At 49.3% G+C, this 27551-nt stretch overlaps 2 protein-coding genes across 4 annotated transcripts in view; one reads left to right on the forward strand and one right to left on the reverse strand.

The window, feature by feature from the left end:
* LOC137353538 (germ cell-specific gene 1-like protein) overlaps positions 1-5668 on the forward strand; it is a 33406-nt gene extending 27738 nt beyond the window's left edge. Inside the window, exons 3-5 of the mRNA XM_068019906.1 lie at positions 3491-3643; positions 5178-5289; positions 5395-5668. Coding sequence (XP_067876007.1) covers positions 3491-3643; positions 5178-5289; positions 5395-5668 — 539 coding nt within the window. The remainder of the gene's footprint in view (positions 1-3490; positions 3644-5177; positions 5290-5394) is intronic.
* A 2417-nt stretch (positions 5669-8085) lies between these two features.
* The window catches only part of fam234b (family with sequence similarity 234 member B), a 77064-nt gene continuing 57598 nt past the window's right edge, over positions 8086-27551 (reverse strand). For all 3 annotated transcript variants that reach the window (XM_068019344.1, XM_068019345.1, XM_068019343.1), the window contains 3 exons: positions 23326-23443; positions 15957-16180; positions 8086-13719 (listed from right to left, as the gene is read on the reverse strand). In XM_068019344.1, coding sequence (XP_067875445.1) covers positions 15960-16180; positions 23326-23443 — 339 coding nt within the window. In that variant the 3' untranslated portion in view covers positions 8086-13719; positions 15957-15959. The remainder of the gene's footprint in view (positions 13720-15956; positions 16181-23325; positions 23444-27551) is intronic.

Genomic DNA, 27551 nt, shown 5'->3' on the forward strand with positions numbered 1-27551 from the left:
ATGGAGAGAGGGGAGGAGGGAGGATGGAGAGAGGGGAGGAGGGAGAGAGGGGAGGATGGAGAGAGGGGAGGATGGAGAGAGGGAGGAGGGAGGATGGAGAGAGGGGAGGATGGAGAGAGGGGAGGATGGAGAGAGGGGAGGATGGAGAGAGGGGAGGATGGAGAGAGGGGAAGATGGAGGACGGGGAGAGGGGAAGTGGTAGGACGGAGAGAGGGGAGGAGGGAGGATGGAGAGGGGAGGAGGGAGGATGGAGAGAGGGGAGGATGGAGAGAGGGGAGGAGGGAGAGAGGGGAGGAGGGAGGATGGAGAGAGGGGAGGATGGAGAGAGGGGAGGATGGAGAGAGGGGAGGATGGAGGACGGGGAGGATGGAGGACGGGGAGGATGGAGGACGGGGAGGATGGAGGACGGGGAGGATGGAGGACGGGGAGGATGGTTACGGGAAGGAGGGAGGACGGGAAGGAGGGAGGACGGGAGGGGAGGAGGGAGGACGGAGAGAGGGGAGGAGGGTGGACGGAGAGAGGGGAGGAGGGAGGACGGAGAGAGGGGAGGAGGGAGGACGGAGAGAGGGGAGGAGGGAGGACGGAGAGAGGGGAGGAGGGAGGACGGAGAGAGGGGAGGAGGGAGGACGGAGAGAGGGGAGGAGGGAGGACGGAGAGAGGGGAGGAGGGAGGACGGAGAGAGGGGAGGATGGAGAGAGGGGAGGATGGAGAGAGGGGAGGAGGGATGGAGAGAGGGGAGGTTGGAGAGAGGGAGGTTGGAGAGAGGGAGGATGGAGAGAGGGGAGGAGGGAGGACGGGGAGGAGGGAGGACGGGGAGGAGGGAGGACGGGGAGAGGGGAAGTGGGAGGACGGAGAGAGGGGAGGAGGGAGGACGGAGAGAGGGGAGGAGGGAGGACGGAGAGAGGGGAGGAGGGAGGACGGAGAGAGGGGAGGAGGGTGGACGGAGAGAGGGGAGGAGGGTGGACGGAGAGAGGGGAGGAAGGAGGACGGAGAGAGGGAGGACGGAGAGAGGGAGGTCGGAGAGAGGGAGGAAGGAGAGAGGGAGGAAGGAGAGAGGGAGGAAGGAGAGAGGGGAGGAGGGAGGATGGAGAGAGGGGAGGAGGGAGGATGGAGAGAGGGGAGGAGGGAGGATGGAGAGAGGGGAGGATGGAGGACGGAGAGAGGGGAGGAGGGTGGACGGAGAGAGGGGAGGAGGGTGGACGGAGAGAGGGGAAGTGGGAGGACGGAGAGAGGGGAGGAGGGAGGACGGAGAGAGGGGAGGAGGGAGGACGGAGAGAGGGGAGGAGGGTGGACGGAGAGAGGAGAGGAGGGTGGACGGAGAGAGGGGAGGAGGGTGGACGGAGAGAGGGGAGGAGGGTGGACGGAGAGAGGGGAGGAGGGAGGACGGAGAGAGGGAGGACGCAGAGAGGGGAGGACGGAGAGAGGGGAGGACGGAGAGAGGGGAGGACGGAGAGAGGGGAGGACGGAGAGAGGGGAGGACGGAGAGAGAGGATGGAGAGAGGGGAGGAGGGATGGAGAGAGGGGAGGAGGGATGGAGAGAGGGGAGGAGGGATGGAGAGAGGGGAGGAGGGATGGAGAGAGGGGAGGGGATGGAGAGAGGGGAGGAGATGGAGAGAGGGGAGGGGATGGAGAGAGGGGAGGGGATGGAGAGAGGGGAGGAGGGAGGATGGAGAGAGGGAGGATGGAGAGAGGGAGGACGGAGAGAGGGGAGGATGGAGGATGGGGAGGAGGGAGGATGGGGAGGAGGGAGGATGGGGAGGAGGGAGGACGGAGAGAGGGGAGGAGGGAGGAAGGAGAGAGGGGAAGTGGGAGGACGGAGAGAGGGGAGGAGGGAGGACGGAGAGAGGGGAGGAGGGAGGACGGAGAGAGGGGAGGAGGGAGGACGGAGAGAGGGGAGGAGGGAGGATGGAGAGAGGGAGGATGGAGAGAGGGGAGGATGGAGAGAGGGGAGGATGGAGAGAGGGGAGGATGGAGAGAGGGGAGGATGGAGAGAGGGGAGGATGGAGAGAGGGGAAGATGGAGGACGGGGAGAGGGGAAGTGGTAGGACGGAGAGAGGGGAGGACGGAGAGAGCGAGGACGGAGAGAGGGGAGGACGGAGAGAGGGGAGGACGGAGAGAGGGGAGGACGGAGAGAGGGGAGGACGGAGAGAGGGGAGGACGGAGAGAGGGGAGGACGGAGAGAGGGGAGGAGGGAGGATGGAGAGAGGGGAGGATGGAGAGAGCGGAGGAGGGATGGAGAGAGGGGAGGAGGGAGGATGGAGAGAGGGAGGATGGAGAGAGGGGAGGATGGAGGACGGGGAGGATGGAGGACGGCGAGGATGGAGGACGGCGAGGATGGAGGACGGGGAGGATGGAGGACGGGGAGGAGGGAGGACGGGGAGAGGGGAGGAGGGAGGACGGCGAGGATGGAGGACGGCGAGGATGGAGGACGGCGAGGATGGAGGACGGGGAGGATGGAGGACGGGGAGGAGGGAGGACGGGGAGGAGGGAGGACGGAGAGAGGGGAGGAGGGAGGACGGAGAGAGGGGAGGAGGGAGGACGGAGAGAGGGGAAGTGGGAGGACTGAGAGGGGAAGTGGGAGGACTGAGAGGGGAGGAGGGAGGACGGAGAGAGGGGAGGAGGGAGGACTGAGAGAGGGGAGGAGGGAGGACGGGGAGGAGGGAGGACGGGGAGGAGGGAGGACGGGGAGAGGGGAAGTGGGAGGACGGAGAGAGGGGAGGAGGGAGGACGGAGAGAGGGGAGGAGGGAGGACGGAGAGAGGGGAGGAGGGAGGACGGAGAGAGGGGAGGAGGGAGGACGGAGAGAGGGGAGGAGGGAGGACGGAGAGAGGGGAGGAGGGAGGACGGAGAGAGGGGAGGAGGGTGGACGGAGAGAGGGGAGGAGGGAGGACGGAGAGAGGGGAGGAGGGAGAGAGGGGAAGAGGGAGGATGGAGAGAGGGGAATAAGGAGGATGGAGAGAGGGGAATAAGGAGGATGGAGAGAGGGGAGGAGGGAGGATGGAGAGAGGGGAGGAGGGAGGATGGAGTGGAGGAGGGAGGATGGAGAGGGGAGGAGGGAGGATGGAGAGAGGGAAGGAGGGAGGATGGAGAGGGGAGGGAGGATGGAGAGAGGGGAGGATGGAGAGAGGGGAGGATGGAGAGAGGGGAGGAGGGAGGATGGAGAGAGTGGAGGAGGGAGGATGGAGAGAGGGGAGGAGGGAGGATGGAGAGAGAATTCTCTTTGCCTTTCTGTTTCTCTCTGGCTCATTGTGCTGCTTTCTTTATATATTTTGTGTTTCTCACTGTCTCTCAGCTGCTCTTCAGGTACCTCCTTCGATGTATCAGTTTTTCTTCTCTTTCCCTACATGTGCCTCTTGTCCTGTTCTATGTCTCACGCTGTCTCTTTCTCCAATTCATTCTTTGCTGCTCTGTCGCTCAATGTTGCTCTTTGCGCTTTCTTCCTTCATGTATCTCAGTGCCCACTGATCCTCACCTTCTCTCCTGTGGTACAGGCATCCTGTGGCTCTCGCTGGTCTCCGAAGTGCTCTACATTGTCTTGCTGTCCATTAGTTTCTTGCTGATGGGTTTGGATCTGTGTTTCCCTGGAAACCCCACCTGTGGACTCAAACTCAATGCATTTGCAGCCATTTTATCTGTTTTGTCGGGTAAGTGTTCAAAACTATCAAACTGTTCATGGGTTAGATACAGAGTAAAGCTCCCACTTCACTGTCCCATCAAACACATCTGGGGACCCCCTGTAAATACTGGTACCCTCCCGGCTCACTGGGGACCCCTTGTAAATATTAACACACTCTCTGTAAATACAGATACACTACTGTCAATACTGACAGAACTCTGTGTGAGTTTGTGACTGTCTCTGACGTTGAGTGTGCATCTGTGTATTTCTGTGCAACAGTGTGACTGTTTGTGTGTATGTACTGTGTTTGACAGTGTGTTTGTATGTCTGAGTGACTGTGTGCATGTCTGTGTGTGATTTGTGTGTGTGTGACTGTCTGAATGTGTCCGTGTGATTGCGTCAATGTATGCCAGTGAGTGTGTCACTTTATATGTGTTGTTCTGAGCGACTGTGTGTATCAGTGTGGGTGTGAGCCAGAGTGTGTGCAAGTCAGTTTTTGTATGAGTGTCAGTTTGTGTGCGTCAATGTGTAAGAGTGCCAGTGTGAGTGCATTGGTGTATGAGTGCCAGTGTGTGTGTTGGTGTGTGTGAGTGCCAGTGTGAGTGTGTCAGTGTTTGAATGCAACTGTGTGAGTGTGCGAGTGTATCGGTATGAGAGTGCCAGTGTGTGTGCGAGTGTATCAGTGTGTGAGTGCCAGTGTGAGCGTGTGTGTGTCAGTGTGTGTGAGTGCCAGTGTGGGTGTGTGCATCGGTGTGTGTGTGTGTCAGTGTGTGTGTGTGTCGATGCGAGTGCCAGTGTGATTGTGTGTATAACGGTGTGTGAGGTCGCCAGTGTGTGAGTGAATCGGTGTGTGTGAGGTCATCAGTGCGTGTGAGTGGCTGTGTGAGTGAGTGTGTCGGAGTGTAAGAGTGTGTCATGTGTGTGTGTGAGTTCATCAGTGTGTGTGTGTGTCGATGCGAGTGCCAGTGTGATTGTGTGTATAACGGTGTGTGTGAGGTCGCCAGTGTGTGTGTGTCGATGCGAGTGCCAGTGTGATTGTGTGTGTATAACGGTGTGTGTGAGGTTGCCAGTGTGTGTGTGTCGATGCGAGTGCCAGTGTGATTGTGTGTATAACGGTGTGTGTGTGTGTGTGTCGATGCGAGTGCCAGTGTGATTGTGTGTGTGTAACGGTGTGTGTGAGGTCACCAGTGTGAGTGTGTCGGTGTGTGTGAGGTCATCAGTGTGTGAGTGGCTGTGTGAGAGTGTGTCGGAGTGTAAGAGTGTGTCATGTGTGTGTGTGAGGTCATCAGTGTGTGTGTGTGTCGATGCGAGTGCCAGTGTGATTGTGTGTATAACGGTGTGTGTGAGGTCGCCAGTGTGTGTGTGTGGCTGTGTGAGTGAGTGTGTAAGTGTTGGTGTGTGAGTGCCAGTGTGAATGTATCAGTGTGTGTGGGTTCAGCAGTGTGAGTGTGTCGGTGTGTGTGTGTGCCGGTGTGAGTGTGTGTCGGTGTGAGTGTGTGTCGGTGTGTGAGTGTCAGCGTGTAAGAGTGCCTGTGTGTGTGATGTTATTACTTTATTTTCAGGCCTGCTGGGAATGGTCGCCCATATGATGTACACACAGGTTTTCCAAGTGACAGCGAGTCAGGGGCCAGAGGACTGGAGACCCCATCGTTGGGACTTTGGCTGGTCCTTCTAGTGAGTACATTATATTACAAGGAAGGGATGTGTAGGGAGTTTAATTGTCTGTTTGTGGTGAGACCTCATCCCCTGTACTGTCGATAACCTTGTGCTGTTTTGCAGCCTGGCTTGGATCTCCTTCACGTTCTGCATGGCGTCCTCAGTTACTGCTCTGAACATCTACACCAAGACTGTCCTTGAATTCCACCAGTCGCAGAAAATCTACAAACACAGCTTGAAGCAGAGGCCCGAGGGGCTGTATTATTTCTCAGGGCGTTCCAGCCAGTCAATTTCCAGCTCTGTTGAAGTCTTCTCCAATCCGGCTCCCAATCTCCTGATAATCACACCATTGGTGGATGAGCATGATGCCGCGTCCCTGGGGGATGAACACTGCTAATGCGGGTTGCACACTGCACTGCTAGTCTCAGCATGATTTTTATTTTAAAATGTGATGTAGTTTTCCTCAGAAATACTGTCAACGTAAAACCATCTCACAATAAACAACCTGAGCAGTGGGCACACTGACCATTCTTGGAGCTTGGTGACGAGTTCATTCCATCGCACATGTCAGCTGGATGTGGATGACTGAAAGATGGAAAAGCTCTAAGCAGATCCTGGGGCTGTATCGATTGATTGGGAATTGGTAGGAGGGTGAGTGCAGCCCCAGGACATCCTGCAGTTTTACTGACCAAACGACCAACAGATTCAACACCGTGAACTAGACACCAAGAAAATAGGTTAGTGCTGGACAAATAAACATTAAAAAGGATTAGTACAGGGAAAATGGATGGAGACAGAAGGGAGGGCATTGTACTGGGTCTGAGAGGGTGGGTAGAGCGTGCGATGGAGGAGATTAAATGGGCAGGTAGAGACTGCCAGGGAGGGGTTTAAATGCATGGGTAGAGCGCTAGGAAGAGATTAAATGGCTGCGTAAAGAGGATTAATGGGTGTGTAAAGTGCGAGGGAGGGGATTGGACCTAGTGTGGGAGGAGCAGGTTAACTTATTTTTCTTGTTCCAGGATAGCTTGCATTCAGATAATATTTACTAGAACAGCAACACCTGACCTCAAAGTGCAAAAATGTATGGAATGCAGGACATGGAGGAAAGAAAGAGGAGCTTAAAAGCCAAGACAAGCCAGAAAGTGTGAGTCATGGCATTAGAATAAGTGCTGGGGAGAGAGAGAGACAGAGGGGGGAGGAAATGCTGGAATAAGAGCCAGAATGAACAAGAAAGTCAGAATGGTGAAGAGAGAGGCACATAGAGAGAAAGATGGGGAAATAGTGACAGAGGAAATGAGTAATGGAGAGAGACAGTGAATTAGAAATGGACAGAGTGAGTGAGAGATAAAATACAGAGAGTAAGCACAAGAGAGCCATTTAATTCTTGCCTCTCATGCTACTCTCCTAGAGGTCTGTCAGTGTGGTGTGGGCTGACTGTGGGCGAAATCAGCAGTTTTATTAGATGGCAGAGGAAAGAGGTTGGGTCCCCAGTGAGGACACTCAGTAACAAAGAGGTCTGTTTGAAACAGAGAGCCTCTTGTTGCCTGAAATATGAAACACCAATGACCTGGCCATTTACCACTTTGCCCTTGTACCATCAAAGAACGTTCTCACAGGTCCTCATTAATGGAGAGGATTTGATAACAATTAAATCCACTCTCCAGGCAGATGGAGCAAGCTTGTATTTACAGAATTTAAATGGATATTTGAAGGTAGATGAGTCCTGGGAACAGCTGTGACTGATCAAACTGAATTCAATTAGTTGGATTTCTCAAAGTCAACCTGTACACTGGAGACTGCCAATCAGATAGAGCTTCAAACATCAATTAGAGCAGAAAAGGAGCCCTGTCAGCTTCTGAACAAACAATTAATGTTTCAGCTGGGAACTCTGGACAGAACTGGAAAAGGAAGATAAGCAAACACCATAATGGGACTGACCAAAACAAAGAGGGGCAGGGAGAACAGGTAAAGGGCACGGGACAAGTATTGGGATTGCTGTTGCCCAGTGAGGAATTTATAGGGTTACAGACATAAAATGGGGATACGGGACTAAGCACGACTGCTTTTGCAAAGCGCCAGCATAGGTATGATGGGCCAAATGGCTTTCTTCCCTGCTGTAAGTTTCAAAGATTCTAGTCAAAGGGCACAGGGACAGGTGAAGGAACTCCTGCAAGGAGGGAGCAGCTTAAAAGCCACAGGAACAGATGCATTGGGCTCAGTGAGGGAGTATGGTTTGGGCTACTGAGTCTAATCCACACTCCCTCACTGAGTCTAATCAGTGAGAGTGAATTAGGCTCCGTGGGGATTGGGCTCAGTGAGTGAGAGGTAATTGGGCTCACAGAAGAAGTGCTATTGTAATGTAATTATTGTAATATACTATTACACTTATATTGTAAACGTGCTCACTTTCTGTTGCCATATTTCAGTTACACTTTTGTGCCAACTTTCTCATCATAAATGTGTGTTCATATTTAGAATGGGAGGTTGCTATGTAAACATGTCACACTGTAATTACACCCAACCACCACTGACAGCACTGGAGCATCTCAGGCTGTACTGCAGAGAAAATCAATATTGCAACCAAGTCCACTTCACTCAGAATGAAGCACTTTAAAACCAAGGACTGAATTATAACCTGCGTCACTTGAAGACACACTTGTTTGTCTTCCTACATGCAACACCACAGAAGAGTCATTAATAATGAAAACAATCTACCTTAAACCACCAGTGTGTTATAGACTTAACCCTGTTAACAAAAAGAAACTGATGTTATTAACTACTAATAAATAAAAATCAGCACACAATAGACCACTATTCCTTTTGGCATTTTACTTCTATAATTGATCACTTTTGTGTCAAGCATCACATGGAGGGAATGGAGTTAACAGGTGTAATTTTGGATTTACACACCTTTCATACACAGAGAGGTGGGTAAAACTGCAGACATTTACAAACCTCAAAAACAGCAAGTGTTCCCCACACACCTGTGATTATCTGGACAGCTCCCACCCCCCGGTTTTCAGTTGTTAAAACAAATGTCTGCTGGTGTTTGTTGCTGCACGACCTGGTGTACTAATGAGTAGTACTCTCATTATAGGAGTAACCACACACTGGAGTGACAGAGGAAAAAGTCCACACTCTCCCAGCATAGGTTACAAGGTTTTCAGAAAATACAAGAATATGCAAGGGAAATGTATATGCAGCACGATAAATGAAGGAAGACAGATATAGACTAGTTAAATAGAGAACAGGCTTGGGGTGTGAACAGACTGAGCCCCCTGAACAGAGTAAAAACTCAAACAAAAACAAGAAATGCTGGAATCACTCAGCAGGTCTGGCAGCATCTGTGGAAAGAGAAGCAGAGTTAACGTTTCGGGTCAGTGACCCTTCTTCGGAACTCAAGAGAGTAAAAACTCAGATCAGTCCCGTGTAATACGCAGATTTGAGTTCAAAGGGGAGAGGAACAGGGTTGATTCTAATTTTTTGGCCTGTTTTTGCATGTGACAGCTGTAAATGTTGACACCGAAGGCGAGATCCTCCTTGTAACCGATGCATAATCTGATATTCCTACATAAAGGATTAAAGACCAGTAACAATGGCAAGATAATTTGAAGTTACAGTAACTATCAACATGCTTTACAGGGGCAAAATGGCAGTATAACCTTCAGACTGACATGTCCCAGTGCCTTCTGAACCCTAAGACAGGCACATGGCTCAGCTACCTCCAATAAAGAGGTTAGCGGTCATGTCTTCATGTCCCAGGGCAGGTAGCAATTGATGCCAAAATAAATACCGTAAACACACACAGACATATATATTAAATTTCTTTAAATTGCATATACACTGGTTTAGAGTATATCTATTTATAATCTGTCTATATACACATATAAATAATCTATGTAACAATTTTTTAAAAATCAGCGTAGGTTCACATTCAAGGTTTCCGATTAATTCAGTAAAGACACGTGTACCAGTTTTCTGATTGGCTTAGTGCTACTTCTGTCAAAATCAACCAATCAGTGATTGATAAATGTTACTGGCTCCCTTTTTCCTGTGTTGTCATTTCCTGCTCCCTATGACCACAGACAGCCAAGGAAACAGAAAAGCAAAAGTAATTTATAACTTACTGATCGACTGACCCACTGCCTCTTTCCCAACCCTTCCCCTTAACCTCCATCATGCTTGCAATGTGTGCTGTAACAGTACCAAATCTCAGTACGCAGTCTGCTCAATCCTTCAGCTGCTTCATCAATGTCCTTTCCTCCATCATAAGGTCAGAAGTGGGGATGTTCGCTGATGATTGTATGATGTTCAATACCATTTGCAACTCCTCAGATGTTGAAGCAGCCGTGTCTATATGTAGCAAGATCTGAACAACATTCAGGTTTGGCCTGAGAAGTAACATTCATGTCACACAAGTGCTGGGCAATGATAACTGCCGAGAGAATTTAACCATCTCCCCATGACGTTCAACGGCATTACCATCATGGAATCCCCCACTATCAACACCCCGGGGGTCACCGTTGATCAGAAACTGAACTAGACCAGGCAGATAAATTATGTGGCTGCAAGAACAGGTCAGATGCTGGGAATTCCCCGGCAAGTAACCCACCTCCTGACTCCCCAAAGTCTGTCCACCTTCTACAAGGCAGAAGTCAGGAGTGTGATGGAAGACTTTCAACCTGCCTGGATGATGCAGCTCCAACAACATTCAAGAAGCTCGACACCATCCAGGACAAAGCAGCCTGCTTGATCAGAACCTCATTAACCTTCAACATTCACTCCCTTCACCACCGATGCACAGTGGCAGCAGTGTGTACCATCTACAAGATGCACTGCAGCAACTCAGCACGCCTCCTTCAACAGCACCTTCCAAAGCTGCGACCTCTTCCACCGAGAAGGACAAGGACAGCAAATGCATGGAAACACCACCATCTGCAAGTTCCCCTCCAAGCCACACACCAGGATCAAAATCCTGGAACTACCACTCTAAAAGCACTGCGGGTGTACCTACACCACACAGACTGCAACGGTTCAAGAAGGTAGCTCAACACCTCTTTATCAAAGGCAATTAGGGATGGGCAACAAATCCTGGCCAAACCAGCATCCCATGAAAGGAATAATAAAAAAATTCTAATGTTTCCTGCAAAGGGAATAACCACCTGCCCGAGGTCTTGGTGAAGCCAGTCACCGGCGCGATGGCAGAACTGTCCCAACATGTGAGGAGCTGTGGGTGGTACCTAGCTCCAGCGACTCCTCCAGATCCCACTCCCCTCAGTGAAACTCTTTCAGATCCCACTCCCCTCAGAGCTACTCCTTCAGATCCCACTCCCCTCAGAGCTACTCCTTCAGATCCCACTCCCCTCAGTGCTACTCCTCTAGATCCCACTCCCCTCAGAGCTACTCCTCTAGATCCCACTCCCCTCAGAGCTACTCCTCCAGATCCCACTCCCCTCAGAGCTACTCCTTCAGATCCCACTCCCCTCAGTGCTACTCCGCCAGATCCCACTCCCCTCAGTGAAACTCCTTCAGATCCCACTCCCCTCAGAGCTACTCCTCTAGATCCCACTCCCCTCAGTGAAACTCCTTCAGATCCCACTCCCCTCAGAGCTACTCCTTCAGATCCCAATCCCCTCAGTGCTACTCCTCTAGATCCCACTCCCCTCAGTGAAACTCCTCCAGATCCCACTCCCCTCAGTGAAACTCCTTCAGATCACACTCCCCTCAGAACTACTCCTTCAGATCCCAATCCCCTCAGAGCTACTCCTCGAGATCCCACTCCCCTCAAAGCTACTCCTCGAGATCCCTCTCCCCTCAGAGCTACTCCTCGAGATCCCACTCCCCTCAGAGCTACTCCTCGAGATCTCACTCCCCTCAGAGCTACTCCTTCAGATCCCACTCCCCGCAGTGCTACTCCTCTAGATCCCACTCCCCGCAGTGAAACTCCTCCAGATCCCACTCCCCTCAGTGAAACTCCTGCAGAACCCACTCTCCTCAGTGAAACTCCTCTAGATCCCACTCCCCTCAGAGCTACTCCTTCAGATCCCAATCCCCTCAGTGCTACTCCTCTAGATCCCACTCCCCTCAGTGAAACTCCTTCAGATCCCACTCCCCTCAGAGCTACTCCTTCAGATCCCAATCCCCTCAGTGCTACTCCTCTAGATCCCACTCCCCTCAGTGAAACTCCTCCAGATCCCACTCCCCTCAGTGAAACTCCTTCAGATCACACTCCCCTCAGAACTACTCCTTCAGATCCCAATCCCCTCAGAGCTACTCCTCGAGATCCCACTCCCCTCAAAGCTACTCCTCGAGATCCCACTCCCCTCAGAGCTACTCCTCGAGATCCCTCTCCCCTCAGAGCTACTCCTCGAGATCCCACTCCCCTCAGAGCTACTCCTCGAGATCTCACTCCCCTCAGAGCTACTCCTTCAGATCCCACTCCCCGCAGTGCTACTCCTCTAGATCCCACTCGCCTCAGTGAAACTCCTGCAGAACCCACTCCCCTCAGTGAAACTCCTGCAGAACCCACTCCCCTCAGTGAAACCCCTGCAGAACCCACTCCCCTCAGTGCTACTCCTCCAGATCCCACTCCCCTCAGTGCTACTCCTCCAGATCCCACTCCCCTCAGTGCTACTCCTCCAGATCCCACTCCCCTCAGTGCTACTCCTCCAGATCCCACTCCCCTCAGTGCTACTCCTCCAGATCCCACTCCCCTCAGTGCTACTCCTCCAGATCCCACTCCCCTCAGTGCTACTCCTCCAGATCCCACTCCCCTCAGTGCTACTCCTCCAGATCCCACTCCCCTCAGTGAAACTCCTCCAGATCCTATACCCCTCAGATTGTGGTTTAAGAAATTCAGGAAGGACTAGACTATCAAATGAGTGAAGAGTTGATCAATATCAGGAGTGCAGGTTGGAGAGACACAGCTCTGGCTGGAATGGGAATGAAAGGTAAGTAGTTTCATTAAGAGAACAATATTTCAAGGAGACTTTGCAGAGATAATGACATCTTCAACATATAAAATGGCTGCTTCAAGCTCAACAGCTAAAATGGGACACTGATAAGACAGCGTAGTTACCAAAATAAGCTCTTCCAAAGTGGCCATCTTGTAGACAACAGCTTAACTGGGACTTTCTTGTAATTGGATAACTATAATAGGATGCTCTTCTAAAGATGGCTACTATTTAGATAGCAGCTACAATAAGACACAAAATTGCTCTATTCTAAAGTGCAGTTTTACAAGCAGAGAGCTTGTTATGGTGTGTGACTTTAACATGACCCTGCAGAGATGACTCCCCCATCACTACATCTAGAATATACCTCCCTCTAAAGATGGCTCCTTGTGGACAACATGCAGATTAGGATCCTCTTGTAGAGATGGCTGAATCTCACCAACAGCAGATTGGAGGTGATCTGGCAGATGGTTGTAGCAACAGAAGGAACTCAATTCCTTTCAAAATGCTGTTCTGATGTAAACAGTAACTAGCAGGAAAACGCTGGCTCTGCTTGCTGTGTCAGTGATCATTTTCAAGCTGAGGTGCTCCCATGAGGATAGCTGGCTGGTAGGCAGTGACTGGGAAGGAATGGATGCTGCACTCGGTGGATGAACGGGGACGAGATGGGATGCAATGACTGGGAGGCGATGGTGGGGGACTAGGAAGTGACGGGGGTGTGGGGTGGAGAGACTGGGAGGCGACGGGGGGCTGGGGGGGTGGAGAGACTGGGAGGCGACGGGGGGCTGGAGACTGGGAGGTGTGGAGTGGGGGGAACTGGGAGGCGATGGGGGAGCTGGTAGGTGACGGGGGAGGACTGGGAGGTGATGGTGGGGCGGGGGGAAGCTGGAAGGTGACGGGGGGAGGACTGGGAGGTGATGGTGGGGGGGAGAGCTGGGAGGCGGTGGGGAAGCTGGGAGATGATGGGGGAGGGGGTGGTGCTGGAAGGTGACGGAGGGAGGACTGGGAGGTGATGGTGGGGCGGGGGGGAAGCTGGAAGGTGACGGGGGGAGGACTGGGAGGTGATGGTGGGGGGGGAGCTGGGAGGCGGTGGGGAAGCTGGGAGATGATGGGGGAGGGGGTGGTGCTGGAAGGTGACGGAGGGAGGACTGGGAGGTGATGGTGGGGCGGGAGAGCTGGAAGGTGACGGGGGCGGGGACTGGGAGGTGATGGTGGGGGTGGGGGGGACTGGGAGGTGAAGGTGGGGGGGGAGAGCTGGGAGGCGATGGTGAGGGGGGGGAGCTGGGAGGCGATGGCGGGGGGGGGGGGGGGACTGGGAAGTGACGGTGGAGGGAGGGGAGCTGGGAGGCGATGGGGGGGGGGGGGGGGGACTGGGAGGTGACTGTGGTGGGGGGTGCTACTAGGAAGGAACAAATGATTGGGATGCAACATTCCTGTAGACAGCAGTGGATAAGCCTCCGTTTCGAACGTTGTTTCAGGTCGGTCTCTGGAGTGACTGCAGGGAGATAACAAACCAAGAAGCTGACAGAGTTGCTTTACCGTCGGGAAAACTGTAACGTTACTAAAAGGAAAGGAGTTATAAATGAATTGTCTGCCTAATGGAATTGTCAAGGTTTCTCCCTCATATCCCTCCTCACCACAAGAATTGGTGCATTTGGAAGTCTCTACCCAGAGAGCTGTGGATGCTCAGTTGTTGAGTATATTCAAGATGGAGGTGGATAGATTTTTGGGCACGAAGGAAATTAAGGGATATGGGGATATTTGATGTAGAAGATTAACCACAATCTTGTTGAATGGTGGAACAGTCTTGAAGGACATATGGGCCTATTCCAGCTTCTATTTCTTATGTTCTTATGTCAGTTCAAGCTTGGAGTGTCTCCATGGTGTTTACTAATGACACCCTATTACCGAACATCAAACAGTGGGAGGAAACACAGAGCTTGGAATACTGCGGCCGCAGGTGGGGCTATTCCACTGAAAAACCCTTCTGATGTAGCCCAGTTGATACTAAACCACAGAGACCGGCAGGTTCGATTCCAGGACTGTGTTGGGTTACTTGGATGGCAAATGGGGAGCAAAACTTTCTTCTGCACCCCTTGGAGGAGGGAGAATGGGGTGGGGGGAAAGGGGGGCAAACAAATCAGCCAAGGCTCTTCAGCAATCTTCAGTGCATATGTGTGGGTGTCAGGAGAGTGCTGGACAGGAAATGGTTGCTTTGCTCTTCAGGGTTGCATATCCTCTACACCTATTGACTATCCCCGTGGGTGAGGTGCCAAGTGCCTTTGGAACTTTTACTCCAGTAAGTGTCAGCGGGAAATGAAAAAGCAGTGTGACAAAGGGAGTTTGCCCTGATGGCCACAGCTGGGGGTGGGGTCGAGCCCATGCCCACTGCACAGTGCAGCTGATGCTGCTCAGAAGCTGCATAATGACAAGAAGAGAATCCTGTGACACAACAACGTTCTGTGGCACTACAGCAATGCACAGTTATAACAGTGGTTCATTCAACACCTCCCCACACCCGACAAGCAGACAGAACAGTCAACAGAGCCACAGAACAGAGACACAGCTGGCTCCGAATCCCAGAGATTCATCGCTTACACTTCATCAAATCACCTCCTTACTCCAGGCAATGTTACTAATGCACACACAGCATCGGCACAAGGTACAGATGTACTGGCTTAATGGGAGCTTATTTCTTTGAGTCCAGAGAGGACTGACCATAACCAACAGTTCTTTAGTTAACTGGATTGGAACAGTGACTGGGATGGGATGTTGCCGTGGGTGACTGGGAAGGGATGTTGCCGTGGGTGACTGGGACAGGCTACAGATTAGCTGTAAGTAGCTGATTTGAAATTGTTTGCCAAAAGATCGAGAGGGGAAACATTTTTTCACTGGGGAATTGGGATCTGGATGACCTGAAAAGGTGGTGGAAGCTGACTGCATAAATAATTTGAAAAGGGATCTGGAGTCCTCGAGGATAAGGAACTTACAGGGTTATGGACAAAAAGCAAGGGGATGTGGGACCAAGCATGACTGATCTTTCAAAGAGCCAGCACAGGCATGCAGGGCTGAATGGCCTCCTTTTGTACTGTAAGTTTGAATGAAGTACAGAAACCTCAGGTTATGCAGGTGAGGACTGACTAGCTGCAGACATCATCTCTTTATTCTGCTTTCAAGGTTCACTGATTTCAGGTTAAAAGTGCCGGTAAAAGGAAGCTCTCAGTAGCGATGGTACGAGAGTCCCATGTGGTTGTTATAGCAGTCTGCCTCCAGCAGCCTCTCAGTTCAACAGAGAAATCTGTGATTTTAGTTCTAGAACGTTCCAGATTCAAGGTGTTATATTTATATCATGCCTTTCACAACCTCAGGACATACCAAAACACTTTACAGCCAATGAAGCCCTTCAATATAGTCACTGTTGTAATGTAGGAAACAGGGTTGCTAATTTGGGAAGAGCAAGCTCTCACATGTAGCAATGTAAAAATAATCAGATAATAAGTTTTAACTAAGAGCAGACTGCACTTTGGTTTAACATCTCATCTGAAAAACAGCACCTCTGACAGTGCAGCACTCCCTCTGTTCTGCACGGGAATGTCAGTCCAGATTTTATGCTCAAGTTTCCAGAGTGGGACTTCACGACTTTCTGGTTCAGATGACTGCAATCATTGGCTGAGAAGCACTTTGGGGGGTGCGGAGGATGTGAAGGGTGCTCTAATTTGCTCATCTATTTACCGTTCAGTGTTGCACAGCAGAGAACCGGATCTCAGAGAAGAACTTCCTGATGGTGCTGATGGCTTCCTCCTCCAGGGTCATCACCACCCTGCTGTGGGAAATCGCCCACTTCAGGTCCAGGCCAGTCACCAGCAAAGGCCCGGTCCGGCTTTCGTGAGTCCCCTGCGTGGAGCCCGTCGTCATGGTAACATAAAATGCATCGCTCTGTTGCTCCAAAATTCCAACTACAGAACAAAAAGAAATTCCATAAAGTTCTGTGGTGATTTCATAAAAACAACGTTGTGTCCTTATTTAAGAAGGGCAGCAGGGATAAGCCAGGAAACTACAGGCCGGTGAGCCTTACATCAGTGGTGGGAAAGTTATTGGAAGGGATTCTGAGAGACAGGATTTATATGCATTTGGAAAGGCATCGTCTGATTAGGGATTGTCAGCATGGCTTTGTGCGTGGGAAATCATGTCTCACGAATCTGATTGAGTTTTTCGAGGAGGTGACCAAGAGGATTAACGAGGGTAGGGCGATGGACGTTGTCTACATGGACTTTAGCAAGGCCTTTGACAAGGTCCCGCATGGTAGGCTGGTCTGCAAGGTTCAAACACATGGGATCCAGGGTGAGCTAGCAAATTGGATACAAAATTGGCTTGGTGATAGGAGGCAGAGGGTGGTAGTGGAGGGTTGTTTTTCAGATTGGAGGCCAGTGACCAGTGGTGTGCCGCAGGGATCGGTGCTGGGACCTCCGTTGTTTGTCATCTATATTAATGACTTGGATGTGAATGTAGGGGGCATGATTAGTAAGTTTGCAGATGACACCAAAATTGGTGGTATAGTGGACAGTGAAGAAGGTTGTCTAAGGTTACAACAGGATATAGATCAACTGGGAAATGGGCAAGGGATTGACAAATGGAATTTAACGCAGACAAGTGCGAAGTGATGCATTTTGGGAAGTTAAACCAGGGCAGGACGTATACAGTGAATGGCAGGGCCCTGGGGAGTGTTGTCGAGCAGAGAGACCTTGGGGTGCAAGTACATAGTTCCCTGAAAGTGGCAACACAGGTAGACAGGGTGCTGAAGAAGGCGTATGGCATGCTTGCCTTCATCGGCCGAGGCATTGAGTACAAGAGTTGGGACGTCATGTTACAGTTGTACATAACGTTGGTTAGGCCGCACTTGGAGTACCGTGTGCAGTTCTGGTCGCCGACCTACAGGAAAGATGTGATTAGCTAGAGAGGGTGCAGAAAAGATTCACAAGGATGTTGCCTGGTTTGGAGGGCTTGAGTTATAAAGAGAGATTGTGTAGGCTGGGTCTGTTTTCCCTGGAGCGAAGGAGGCTGAGAGGGGACATGATAGAGGTATAGATAGGGTAGATAGCCAGAGTCTGTTTCCCATGGTAGGGGTGACTAAAACTAGAGGGCATTGATTTAAGGTGAGAGGGAGGAGGTTTAAAGGGATCAAAGGGGTAAATTGTTCACATAAAGAATAGTGGGTATCTGGAATGAGCTGCCTGAGGAGATGGTGGAGGCAGGAACAGTAGCAACATTTAAGAGGCATCTGGACAGATACTTGAATGAGAAAGGCATAGAGGGATATGGAATCAATGCAGGCAGGTGGGATTAGTATAGATAGGCATTATGGTCAGCATGGACGCGGTGGGCCGAAGGGCCTGTTTCTATGCTGTACGAGTCTCTAAAAATTGGCAAGTTAAAGAGCTGTTTTGATTGGCAGAATTGATAACCCTTCAGGAAATGTACAGCAGCTCTGCTGGGATAAGCTGCTTCAAACTGTTATTACCACCTGCACTCAATAGTTGTGGAAAGATAATGCACAGGACCAAGCCCCATTGCCCCAGGACCGAGTCCCATTCCCCCAGGCTGGAGCCCCACTGCCCCAAAATCGAGCCGGACTGCACAGTGGTGGGGGTGTTATAATTGGCCTCAGTGCCCCTGAATGAGGAACAGGAGAAATCAGCTCCTGATCATTACCCAATAGCCCCCAGCTGGGATGGGCAGGTGTGCGCAGGTCAGCTGACAAGAAGATCAGGCTCAGCTGTGATGCCTTCCATTGCCAAATAGTTAATGATATAATCTCTTGTGCAAAGGAGGCACTGGGGAATGCATAGTGCAGAATCACTGTCACCCAGCAAGCAGTAAACACCTTTTCATAGAATCATACAGCATTGAAGGAGGCCAGCTCTTTGAAAGAGCTATCCAATTAGTCACACTACCCTGCTCTTTCCTCATAGCCCTGCAAATTTTTCTTTTTCAAGTATTTATCCAATTCCCTTTTGAAAGTTACTACTGAATCTGCTTTGACTATGCTTGCAGATCATAACAACTTGCTGCGTAAAAACTATTCTCCTCATCTCACCTCTGGTTCTTTTGCCAATTATTTTCCAATCTGCGTCCTCCTTACTAACCCTCCTCCTAGTGGAAACAGTTTCTCCTCAATTACTCGATCAAAACTTTTCATGATTTTGAACTGTTCTATTAAATTCGTTTGTGTTCTAATGAGTCTCAGGTTCTTCAGTCTCTCCACATAACTGCAGTCCCTCATCCCTGGTACCTGTCTGGTAAATCTCCTTGGCACCCTCTGGACAGGAAGGGGAAGGGGAGAAATTGCTCATTAGCATTCCTCACCCACACTATATTTCAACGGCAACATTTATAAAGAGCCTTTAACGTAGTAAAACCTCCCAAAGCATTTCAGAGGAGCACTATTGGACAAAAAATTAACACCGAGCCAATTAAGAGATACTAGGACAGGTGACCAAAAGCTTGGCCAAGTAGGTGGGTTTTAAGGGGTGGGGTGCTTTAAAGGAGGGTAAGAGAGGTTTAAGGAGGGAATTTAAGAGTTTAGTGCCCAGGTAGCTGAAGGCATGGCCGCCAACAGTGGACTGATAAAATAACTGGGGATATGCAAAAGACCAGAACTGGAGGGTTGCAGGACAGGAGGCAGTTACAGTGATGAGGAGAGGGAGGCCTGGAAGGGGTTTGAAAAAAAGTGAGGATTTTAAAATTGAGGCATTGCCGGTCCGGAAGCCAGTGAGCACTGGGGTAAGAGTGGTAGAACAGCCTGCTAAAGTAGGGCAGGTGACAAATCTAAGCGGGGGCTTCTTTGGGAAATATTGGGATAGATTGGCTGGCATTTTGATAATCAAGCTAAGTGAAGCGTTAGACCCCTCAAGGGATTCGTACCCACTAAACTGGCTCTCTCCCAATATTAATACTTAACTGGCACTCATGTTGCAGCACACATGGCTCTGCTGTCCTATGGCAGAGAGTAATAGAGAGCTGGCAGTATAACTCGGGGTTAGTTGCTCTGTGTCACACTGCACAGATCCGGGATCAGGCCTCTAAACACATAGCTCATCAAATATTATAGAGTTTCTTACAATATTTAATCTTTTTAAATAATTGTTCTGAAGACCAGAGGACACGAGTATAAAGTTCCACTGCAATGAGGTCAGGGAAGTTCCATTTCTCCCAGATAAAGGCTGAGTCGATTAACTCCTTTCAAAGGAGCTGGATGAATGGCTATTTATTGCATAGATGCAGATTGTAAGGATGAGAAGAGAGTGAAATAATCAAATACCGTGTGAGACACAATGTCTGCTGTGTCAGGGGTCCCTGCGGGAATGTCGGTGGAATGCACCTGGTCCAGCTGAGAGCTGTGGACTGCGACAGCTGATATCTGGGGTCCTGTGGGTTTTCATCAACATCTTTTGTGATCATGGAGAAAATTCACAGACTTTGCTACCTCCAGACTCAACCATTCCAGCATTCTCCTGGCCACCTTCCCATCTTCTACATTCCATAAACATGAATCTTAGTAAAGGAAACTACGAAGGTATGAGGCGCGAGTTGGCCATGACGGATTGGGAAACGTTACTTAAAGGGATGACGGTGGATAGGCAATGGCAAACATTTAAAGAGCACATGGATGAACTGCAACAATTGTTTATCCCTGTCTGGTGCAAAAGTAAAATGGGAAAGGTAGCCAAACCATGGCTTACAGGGGAAATTAGAGACAGCATTAGATCCAAGGAAGAGGCATATAAATTTGCCAAGAAAAACAACAGACCTGAGGATTGGGAGCAGTTTAGAATTCAGCAAAGGAGAACCAAGGGATTGATTAAGAAGGGGAAAATAGAGGACGAGACCAAGCTAGCGAAGAACATAAAAACTGACTGTAAAAGTTTCTATAGGTTTGTGAAGAGAAAAGGATTGGTGAAGACAAATGTAGGTCCCTTACAGTCAGAAACAGGGGAATTTATTATGGGGAACAAAGAAATGTTTGACCAACTAAATGCATACTTTGGTTCTGTCTTTACAAAGGAGGACACAAATATCATACCAGAAATGTCGGGGAACATAGGGCTTAATGAGAGAGAGGAACTGAAAGAAATCAGTATTAGTAGAGAAATGGTGTTGGGGAAATTGATGGGATTGAAGGCCAATAAATCCCCAGGGCCTGATGGTCTGTATCCCAGAGTATTTAAGGAAGTGGCCCTAGAAATAGTGGATACATTGGTGGTCATTTTCCAAGATTCTATAGACTCTGGAACAGTTCCTACAGATTGGAGGGTAGCTAATGTAACCCCACTATTTAAAAAGGGTGGTAGAGAGAAAGTAGGGAACTATAGACCAGTCAGCCTGATGTCGGTAGTGGGGCAAATTCTAGAGTCCATTATCAAAGATTTTATAGCAGAGCACTGAGAGAACAGTGGTAGAATCGGGCAGAGTCAACATGGATTTACGAAAGAGAAATCATGTTTGACAAATCTACTAGAATTCTTCGTGGATGTAACTAGTAGAGTTGATGAGTAGGAGTGGATGTGGTTTATTTGGACTTTCAGAAGGCTTTCGACAAAGTCTCACATAAGAGATTAGCTTGTAAACTTAAAGCGCATGGGATTGGGGGTAGTGTATTGCGACGGATAGAAAATTGGTTGGCAGACAGGAAACAAAGAGTAGGGATAAATGGGTCTTGTTCCGAATGGCAGGCAGTGACTAGTGGGGTGCCGTGGGAAAGGGTGCTAGGACCCCAGCTATTCACAATATATATTAATGATTTAGATGAGGGAACTAAATGTAATATCTCCAAATGACACAAAACTGGGTGGGAGGGTGAGTTGTGAGCAGGATGCAGAGAGGCTTCAGGGTGATTTGGACAAGTTGAGTGAGTGGGCTAATGCATGGCAGATGCAGTATAATGTGGATAAATGTGAGGTTATCCACTCTGGTAGCAAAAACAGGAAGGCAGATTATTATCTGAACGACTATAAACTGAGAGACGGGAATATGCAATGAGACCTGGGTGTCCTCGTACACCAGTCGCTGAAGGTAAGCATGCAGGTCCAACAGGTGGTAAAAAAGGCAAATGGTATGTTGGCCTTCATAGCAAGAGGATTCGAGTACAGGAGCAGGGATGTCTTGCTGCAATTATACAGGGCCTTGGTGAGGCCACACCTGGAATATTGTGTGCAGTTTTGGTCTCCTTATCTGAGGAAGGATGTTCTTGCTATAGAGGGAGTGCAGCGAAGGTTTACCAGACTGCTTCCTGGGATGATGGAGAGATGGACGTATGAGGAGAGACTGAGTCAGTTAGGATTATATTCGCTGGAGTTCAGAAGAGTAAGGGGGGGATCTCATAGAAACCTATAAAATTCTAACAGGACTTGACAGGGTAGATGCAGGAAGGATGTTCCTGATGGTGGGGGAGTCCAGAACCAGGGGTCATAGTCTAAGGATATGGGCTAAACCTTTCAGGACTGAGATGAGGAGAAATATCTTCACCCAGAGAGTGGTGAGCCTGTGGAATTCGCTACTACAGAAAGCAGTTGAGGCCAAAACATTGTATGTTTTCAAGAAGGAGTTAGATATAGCTCTTGGGTCTAAAGGGATCAAAGGGTATGGGGCGAAAGCGGGAACAGGTTACTGAGTTGGATGATCAGCCATGATCATAATGAATGGCGGGACAGGCTCGAAGGGCCGAATGGCCTACTCCTGCTCCTACTTTCTATGTTTCTATGACCTCATCTAAAACTCTGCTGCCTAGGTCCTAACTCGCACCAAGTCCTGTTCATACAACGTCGAGCTATGCTCGTTGACCTACATTGGCTCCTAGTCTGGCAAGGCCTCAATTAAAAAATTCCCATTCTTGTGTTCAAATTCCACTATGGCCTTTCCCCTCTCTACCTCAGTACGTCCCCTCCAAGATCTCTACGCTCCTTTAGTTCTGGTCCCTTGTGCAGCTCCAATTTTAAACACTCCACCATTGGCGATCGTGCAATCAGCCGCCAAGTCCCTAATCTCTGGAATTCTTTCACTAAACTTCTCTGCCTCTCTCTCCTCCTTTAAGACGCTGCTTAACACCTACCACTTTGACCAAACTTTTGGTTACCTATCCTAATATCTCCTTAGGTGGCTTGGTGTCAAATTTTGATTGACAACCATCCTGTGAAGTGGCTTGGGACTTTTTCCTATTAAAAGCACTGTATAAATGGGAGTTGTGGTTGTTTTGCCTGTAATATTCCCCTCTACAGACAATGAGTAAACGAGGGACATTGAGCAGACTGCACACAGATGTGCTGAAGCAGTAGGGTTAGTGGCCTCATCTTGTACTTTAAAATCTCCAGGAATTATTTTTGTCCAAGTAAGACTGTCTGGATTATTTGTAATCCTGTTGTTTCTTCCACTCAATTTTCGCTCCTGACCCTCCTCTCTTTAGGTTGGTGATTCAAGTTGGGATATATTTCCACTGATCCTCTGCTATCTCCACCCACGGATCCTTGATGGTGATGAGAACAGAGTGTTCGCAGGCTATGAGATATAGCAACTGAGCCCAATTCTACTTTCACTTTATGTCTACGTGCAGTTTCCAGGAGGTGGGCACTGGATAGTGACCAGCAGCGGGAATCTTGGCTGGGAGAAACTGACCCACCTTAGCCTGGACTTGGAGCAGCTGGCTCATCACAGCACAGGAGCTTAATACGTTTAATGTCACACTGATCATTTATCCATTGAGTCAGATGTGAGAAGGACAAGAATGGCAGGGTGATTTAAACGATCGGTACTAAGGGTTTTTGAAAGTTATTTGTTTTTAACCAAGATTTTAATGGCACTCTGATACCCGGAGGATGGCCATCCTGTAAACAGGACTGTGTTGGCCCCTGATGCAGTAGGTGCTGAATACAGTAATCAGTGACTCTAACCCGAGGCATCTGATACGGAGTGACCGGGTTTACAGCAATGAGGTTTGCGGGTTGGAGTAACAGTGCTGTACCCTATTCTGAACTCCAGATCCCTGCCCCAGCCTGGCAGCTCCATCTCTCACAGTTACCCTTTGAAACCTGGGCATAGCGACTATACTCACTGGCTGATGCAGTCACGGCCACTGTGCTGTTGGCCAGCTCCAGCAGGACGCTAGGGTACAACGGATGCAGGAGGTAGAGGTGGTACTGGCTCTGCGAGTTGGAGTCTGTCCTCTGAGCCTGTGATTAAACAGAACAGCAAGCAATCATCAACACAGCCCTTGAATTTACAGCCACACTTGACACTATTGCCATGCAGCAGGCTTATACACATTGAATGCATTGTGAAGCAATGGAGGGGTCAGCGCATTTCTCAACAGCGACAATTCTCTGACCTCAAGATGTCAATCATTTGTTTCTTGGCAATCCTCTCATTGCCTCTTCTCCTGAAGGAAGAGACTAACGGCTGAGGAACGGTCTGTGGACTCTGGCACTGTTTGGCGCCTCATCCAAGTTGTCACTTTGCATGCGAGCCCAAACTTTGAAGACCAGTACCCCGGCCAATGAAGAGTAGGGTGTCTCACTGTTGAAGAGCGGGACGACTGTCTGATGAACATCGGGGCCTCTCATGCAGTCTCACAGTTAAGACATTAACTTGAGGCTTGTCTGCTGGCTCAGGTGGACTTAAAAGACCCCAGGTCACTATTTCAAGAGCAGGGTGTTCTGCAGTGTCGAAATTAATAATCCTCAACCAAAACAGATTAACTGCTGTATGCATATTGGCTTCCGTGTTTATCTACAAAAACGCAGATAATTTAATGCTGTGAACTGTGTCCGGAGGACATGAAAGGTACTATCCAAATATAAGTTAATTTGTAGGTCCTTTCCTGATCTATGCTAACTGAGCTGATCTCAGGCAGGTGACAGAAGGGGCTACCATGAACTCCGTTTCCTGAATAAGGGTGTAGGGGAATCAGCCTAGGTTCCTGCCTTTGATCATTATCCAGTGAGCTCTACCACACAGTATATTTGTGGGTGTATGGTGAGGACAGGGTAGAGCTCAGTTGTGATGCCTTCCACAGATCACTCCACTCCCCTGAGTGGTTCACTCCACACTTTCCCAAGGTGTTCTGCATGGTGTAATGCCTCCCTGGTGCCAGAGTAAAGGAAATCACAGAGAGGTTGCAGAATATTCTGCAGGGGGAAGGGCAGTGAGCCAGAAGTTGTGATACCAACGACATAGAGAGAGCAGGTATTGAGGTCCAATGGTCAGATTTTCAAGAGCTAGGAGGCAAGTTAAAAAGTAGGAGCTCGGAGGTAGTAATCTCGGGAATACTCCCAGTGCCACGTGCTTGCAAGAGCAGTAATAGGAAGATAGGGAAGATTATGGCTTGAGGCATGGTGCAGGAGGGAGGGATTTTGATCCTTGGGACATTGGGGCCAGTTCTGCGCCAGGAGGCATCTATTCAAAAGGGACAGGTTGCACCACAACAGGCCTGGGACCAATGTCCTCATGGGGAGGTTCACTAGTGAGGTTGGGAAGGGTTTAAACTAAATTGGCAGGGGAATGGGCACCAAGCTACAGAAGTAGAAAAGAGGAAAGGTGCATAAAGGAGTGAAAGTATTACAGAAGGAAGTAGTACCATATTAGAAAGAAGCAGGCAAAGGACTATGAGGAATACAATGACAGGTTTACGATGCATGCAAGTAAATGCACAAAGTGTAGTTAATAAGGTTGGTGAGCTACAAGCCATGTTGGAATATGGTTGGCATCCTTCCTTCTACGAAAGATGATGGACATGCAGTCAACAATCCATTTAGATGGGGTGTCTTCTCTTGGTGCACCTTTGCTAATCGTTGTGAAGGCCAATCCTTGAGAGGCAGATTCTGCCACAAGTGCTGCATGTGAAGCTGCCAAGTGACGCTGTCTGCTGTCATTGTTATTGTTTTTGCCATTGGTGCCTGTTGCCAAGCTGCTGTAGCAACTGATCGTCGTGGTAGTGCACACCTGTCCAGAAGATGTCTCGCCATTTCCCTCTTTTGCCAGCTAGTGACTCCCAGGTGTGATAGTCGACATTTAGGGCCTTCATGTCATGCTTGCAAGCATCCTTGAAGAGGAGGTTGGGCACCCCACTGGTCATCTGGCCCTGGCTACCTCACCGTACAGAAGGTCCTTGGGTATGCGACCGTCTTCCATCCTGCGGATGTGTCCAATCCACCGAAGCTGCCTGTTTGATTAGTGCCAACGCACTTGGGAGCTCTGCCTTTGAGGACTGCCATATTTGTGATTTTGTCCTGCCAGGATATACCCATAATGCACTGCAGACAGCAAAGTTGGAAATTATTGAGCTTCTCTGTCTGGTAGCTGTAAGTCACCCATGGTTCACAGCCATAACGCAAGCTGCTCAGAATACAGGCCTTATAAACCGTCAGCTTGGTCCTAAGGGTCAGCTTGGTGTTATCCCATGCGCATTTTGCAAGTCGGCCAAATGTGGTAGCTGCTTTACCCATGTGTGTATCTAGCTTTGCATCAAGGGACATTGTCTGTTACCGTGGACCGAAGGTAGTAGAATTTGCTAACCACTTCAAGTGGGGTCTTATTTAGTGTGATCGGGGCAGAGAACACGCTTGGCACTACTGCCATGCAGCAGGCTTATACACCTTGAGTGCAGTGTGAAGCAATGGAGGGGTCAGCGGATTTCTCAACAGCAAGAGACAAATGATTGACATCTTGAGGTCAGAGAAATGTCGCTGTTGAGAAATCCACTGATCCCTCCATTGCTTCACAAAGCACTCAGTGTGTATAAGCCTGCTGCATGGCAATAGTGTCAACATGATCACAGTTTTCTTGACGCTTATAGTCAAGCAGAACAAGTTACAGGCACAGGACAGACAGTCTTTGAGTCTTTGTAGCTCAGTTTCCGTGTGAGTGACTAGCGCAGCATCATCAGCATAGAGGAGTTCTCTGATCAGGATGTGATGTATTTTCATCTTTGCTTTCAGCCTTAATAGACTGTACAGCCTGCTGTCTGACCTAATGTGCAAGTAGACTCCTTCCATATCTGCAGGGAAGGCGAAGGTCAGGAGCATGGAGATGAAAATGCCAAACAGAATGGGGGCTAGGACACAACCCTGTTTCATTCAATTCTTCACTCCACATTATCTTGTGCAGCTTGAAGCCTCTAGATGAGAGTTTATGAAGGCCATTCACATCAAAGTAAATATTGTACCTGTGATCACCAAGGCAGACACACTGACGCTGAGGGAACGGGAGCGACTGAAACGTAGGGTATGTAGTTCTTGCTTGTGATCTTTGTAAAGACCTCAAAAACAAGTGACTTAAAGCTGAGCGAAGTTTTAAATTTATAATATTTCACTCTGTTTTGGTAGACCCATTTGTCTGCCATAAATTACAAGTGTCTGTTGTTTTTACTGGAAATTGGACACGAATATCCAAAAGAGATTTTCTACCCCTTTACTGTAATGTTTGGACACAGCTCCATTGAGTGTGTAATGATGCCACAACCCTGTAGCATGGCAATGTTACACTTAGAGCCCCTCATCTATGACGATTGGTAATATCCTTCCCAGCAGTATGTGGAGTGTTGGATTCCACCCCCTCCACACCCATTCTTGTAATAAAGTTGCTGCACAGCACATCAGTAGCTGTTTTCAGGCTGTACCATGTGTTGAGCTGAAGTGTTTAAATCAATCCGAATGGGATAACAATTTCCCGGAATATTGGGAAAATCTGTGGCTAGCTTTTTTGCTACTACTGTGTTTCCAGTACAGAGCTGCTTGGGTGTGTTTTTTCCTAATTTGCCTGCCTTTTGTTAGGGCTTTGAGGCTGGAATGGGTTAGCATTAAGAGCAGGTTTGGAAGTGGTGTTTGTTTCTGATGGAAATCTTTGTTTCAGCAGCCTTTGCAGCTTGCTAGGTGGGCCACTCGGTACGTAAATTGTAGCTGGCCATTGTAATAGCTACAAGGAAACATAAAAATATTTATCAGTGAACTAAGTTGTTGCAGGGACTGTGCACCCAGCCATTCCACTGTCCCAGTTCATGTTCTCATGGATGTAGAAATCAAGACTTCTCTGCAAGTCACATTTTATTAAAAGGTTGAGGACATTTCTACAACAAGTCGCAAGCCAGTGATAAAGGTACCTTTCCAGCATGGCCTTTGAGAAAAACATTTTGAGTAGGCATTCAGCATCTTTTCAGAAATGTTTCTTTTACAGCCTAATTGTGATTCTCTGCAGACTGCTTTTTGAATCCTGGGAAAACTACTGAACAAAAATAAAAGACCAAACCAGCTTCTGGTCAAAAATGATCAACAATCAACATAGAAC

The sequence above is a fragment of the Heterodontus francisci genome, chromosome 41, assembly GCF_036365525.1.
Source record: "Heterodontus francisci isolate sHetFra1 chromosome 41, sHetFra1.hap1, whole genome shotgun sequence".
Classification (NCBI taxonomy): Eukaryota; Metazoa; Chordata; class Chondrichthyes; order Heterodontiformes; family Heterodontidae; genus Heterodontus; species Heterodontus francisci.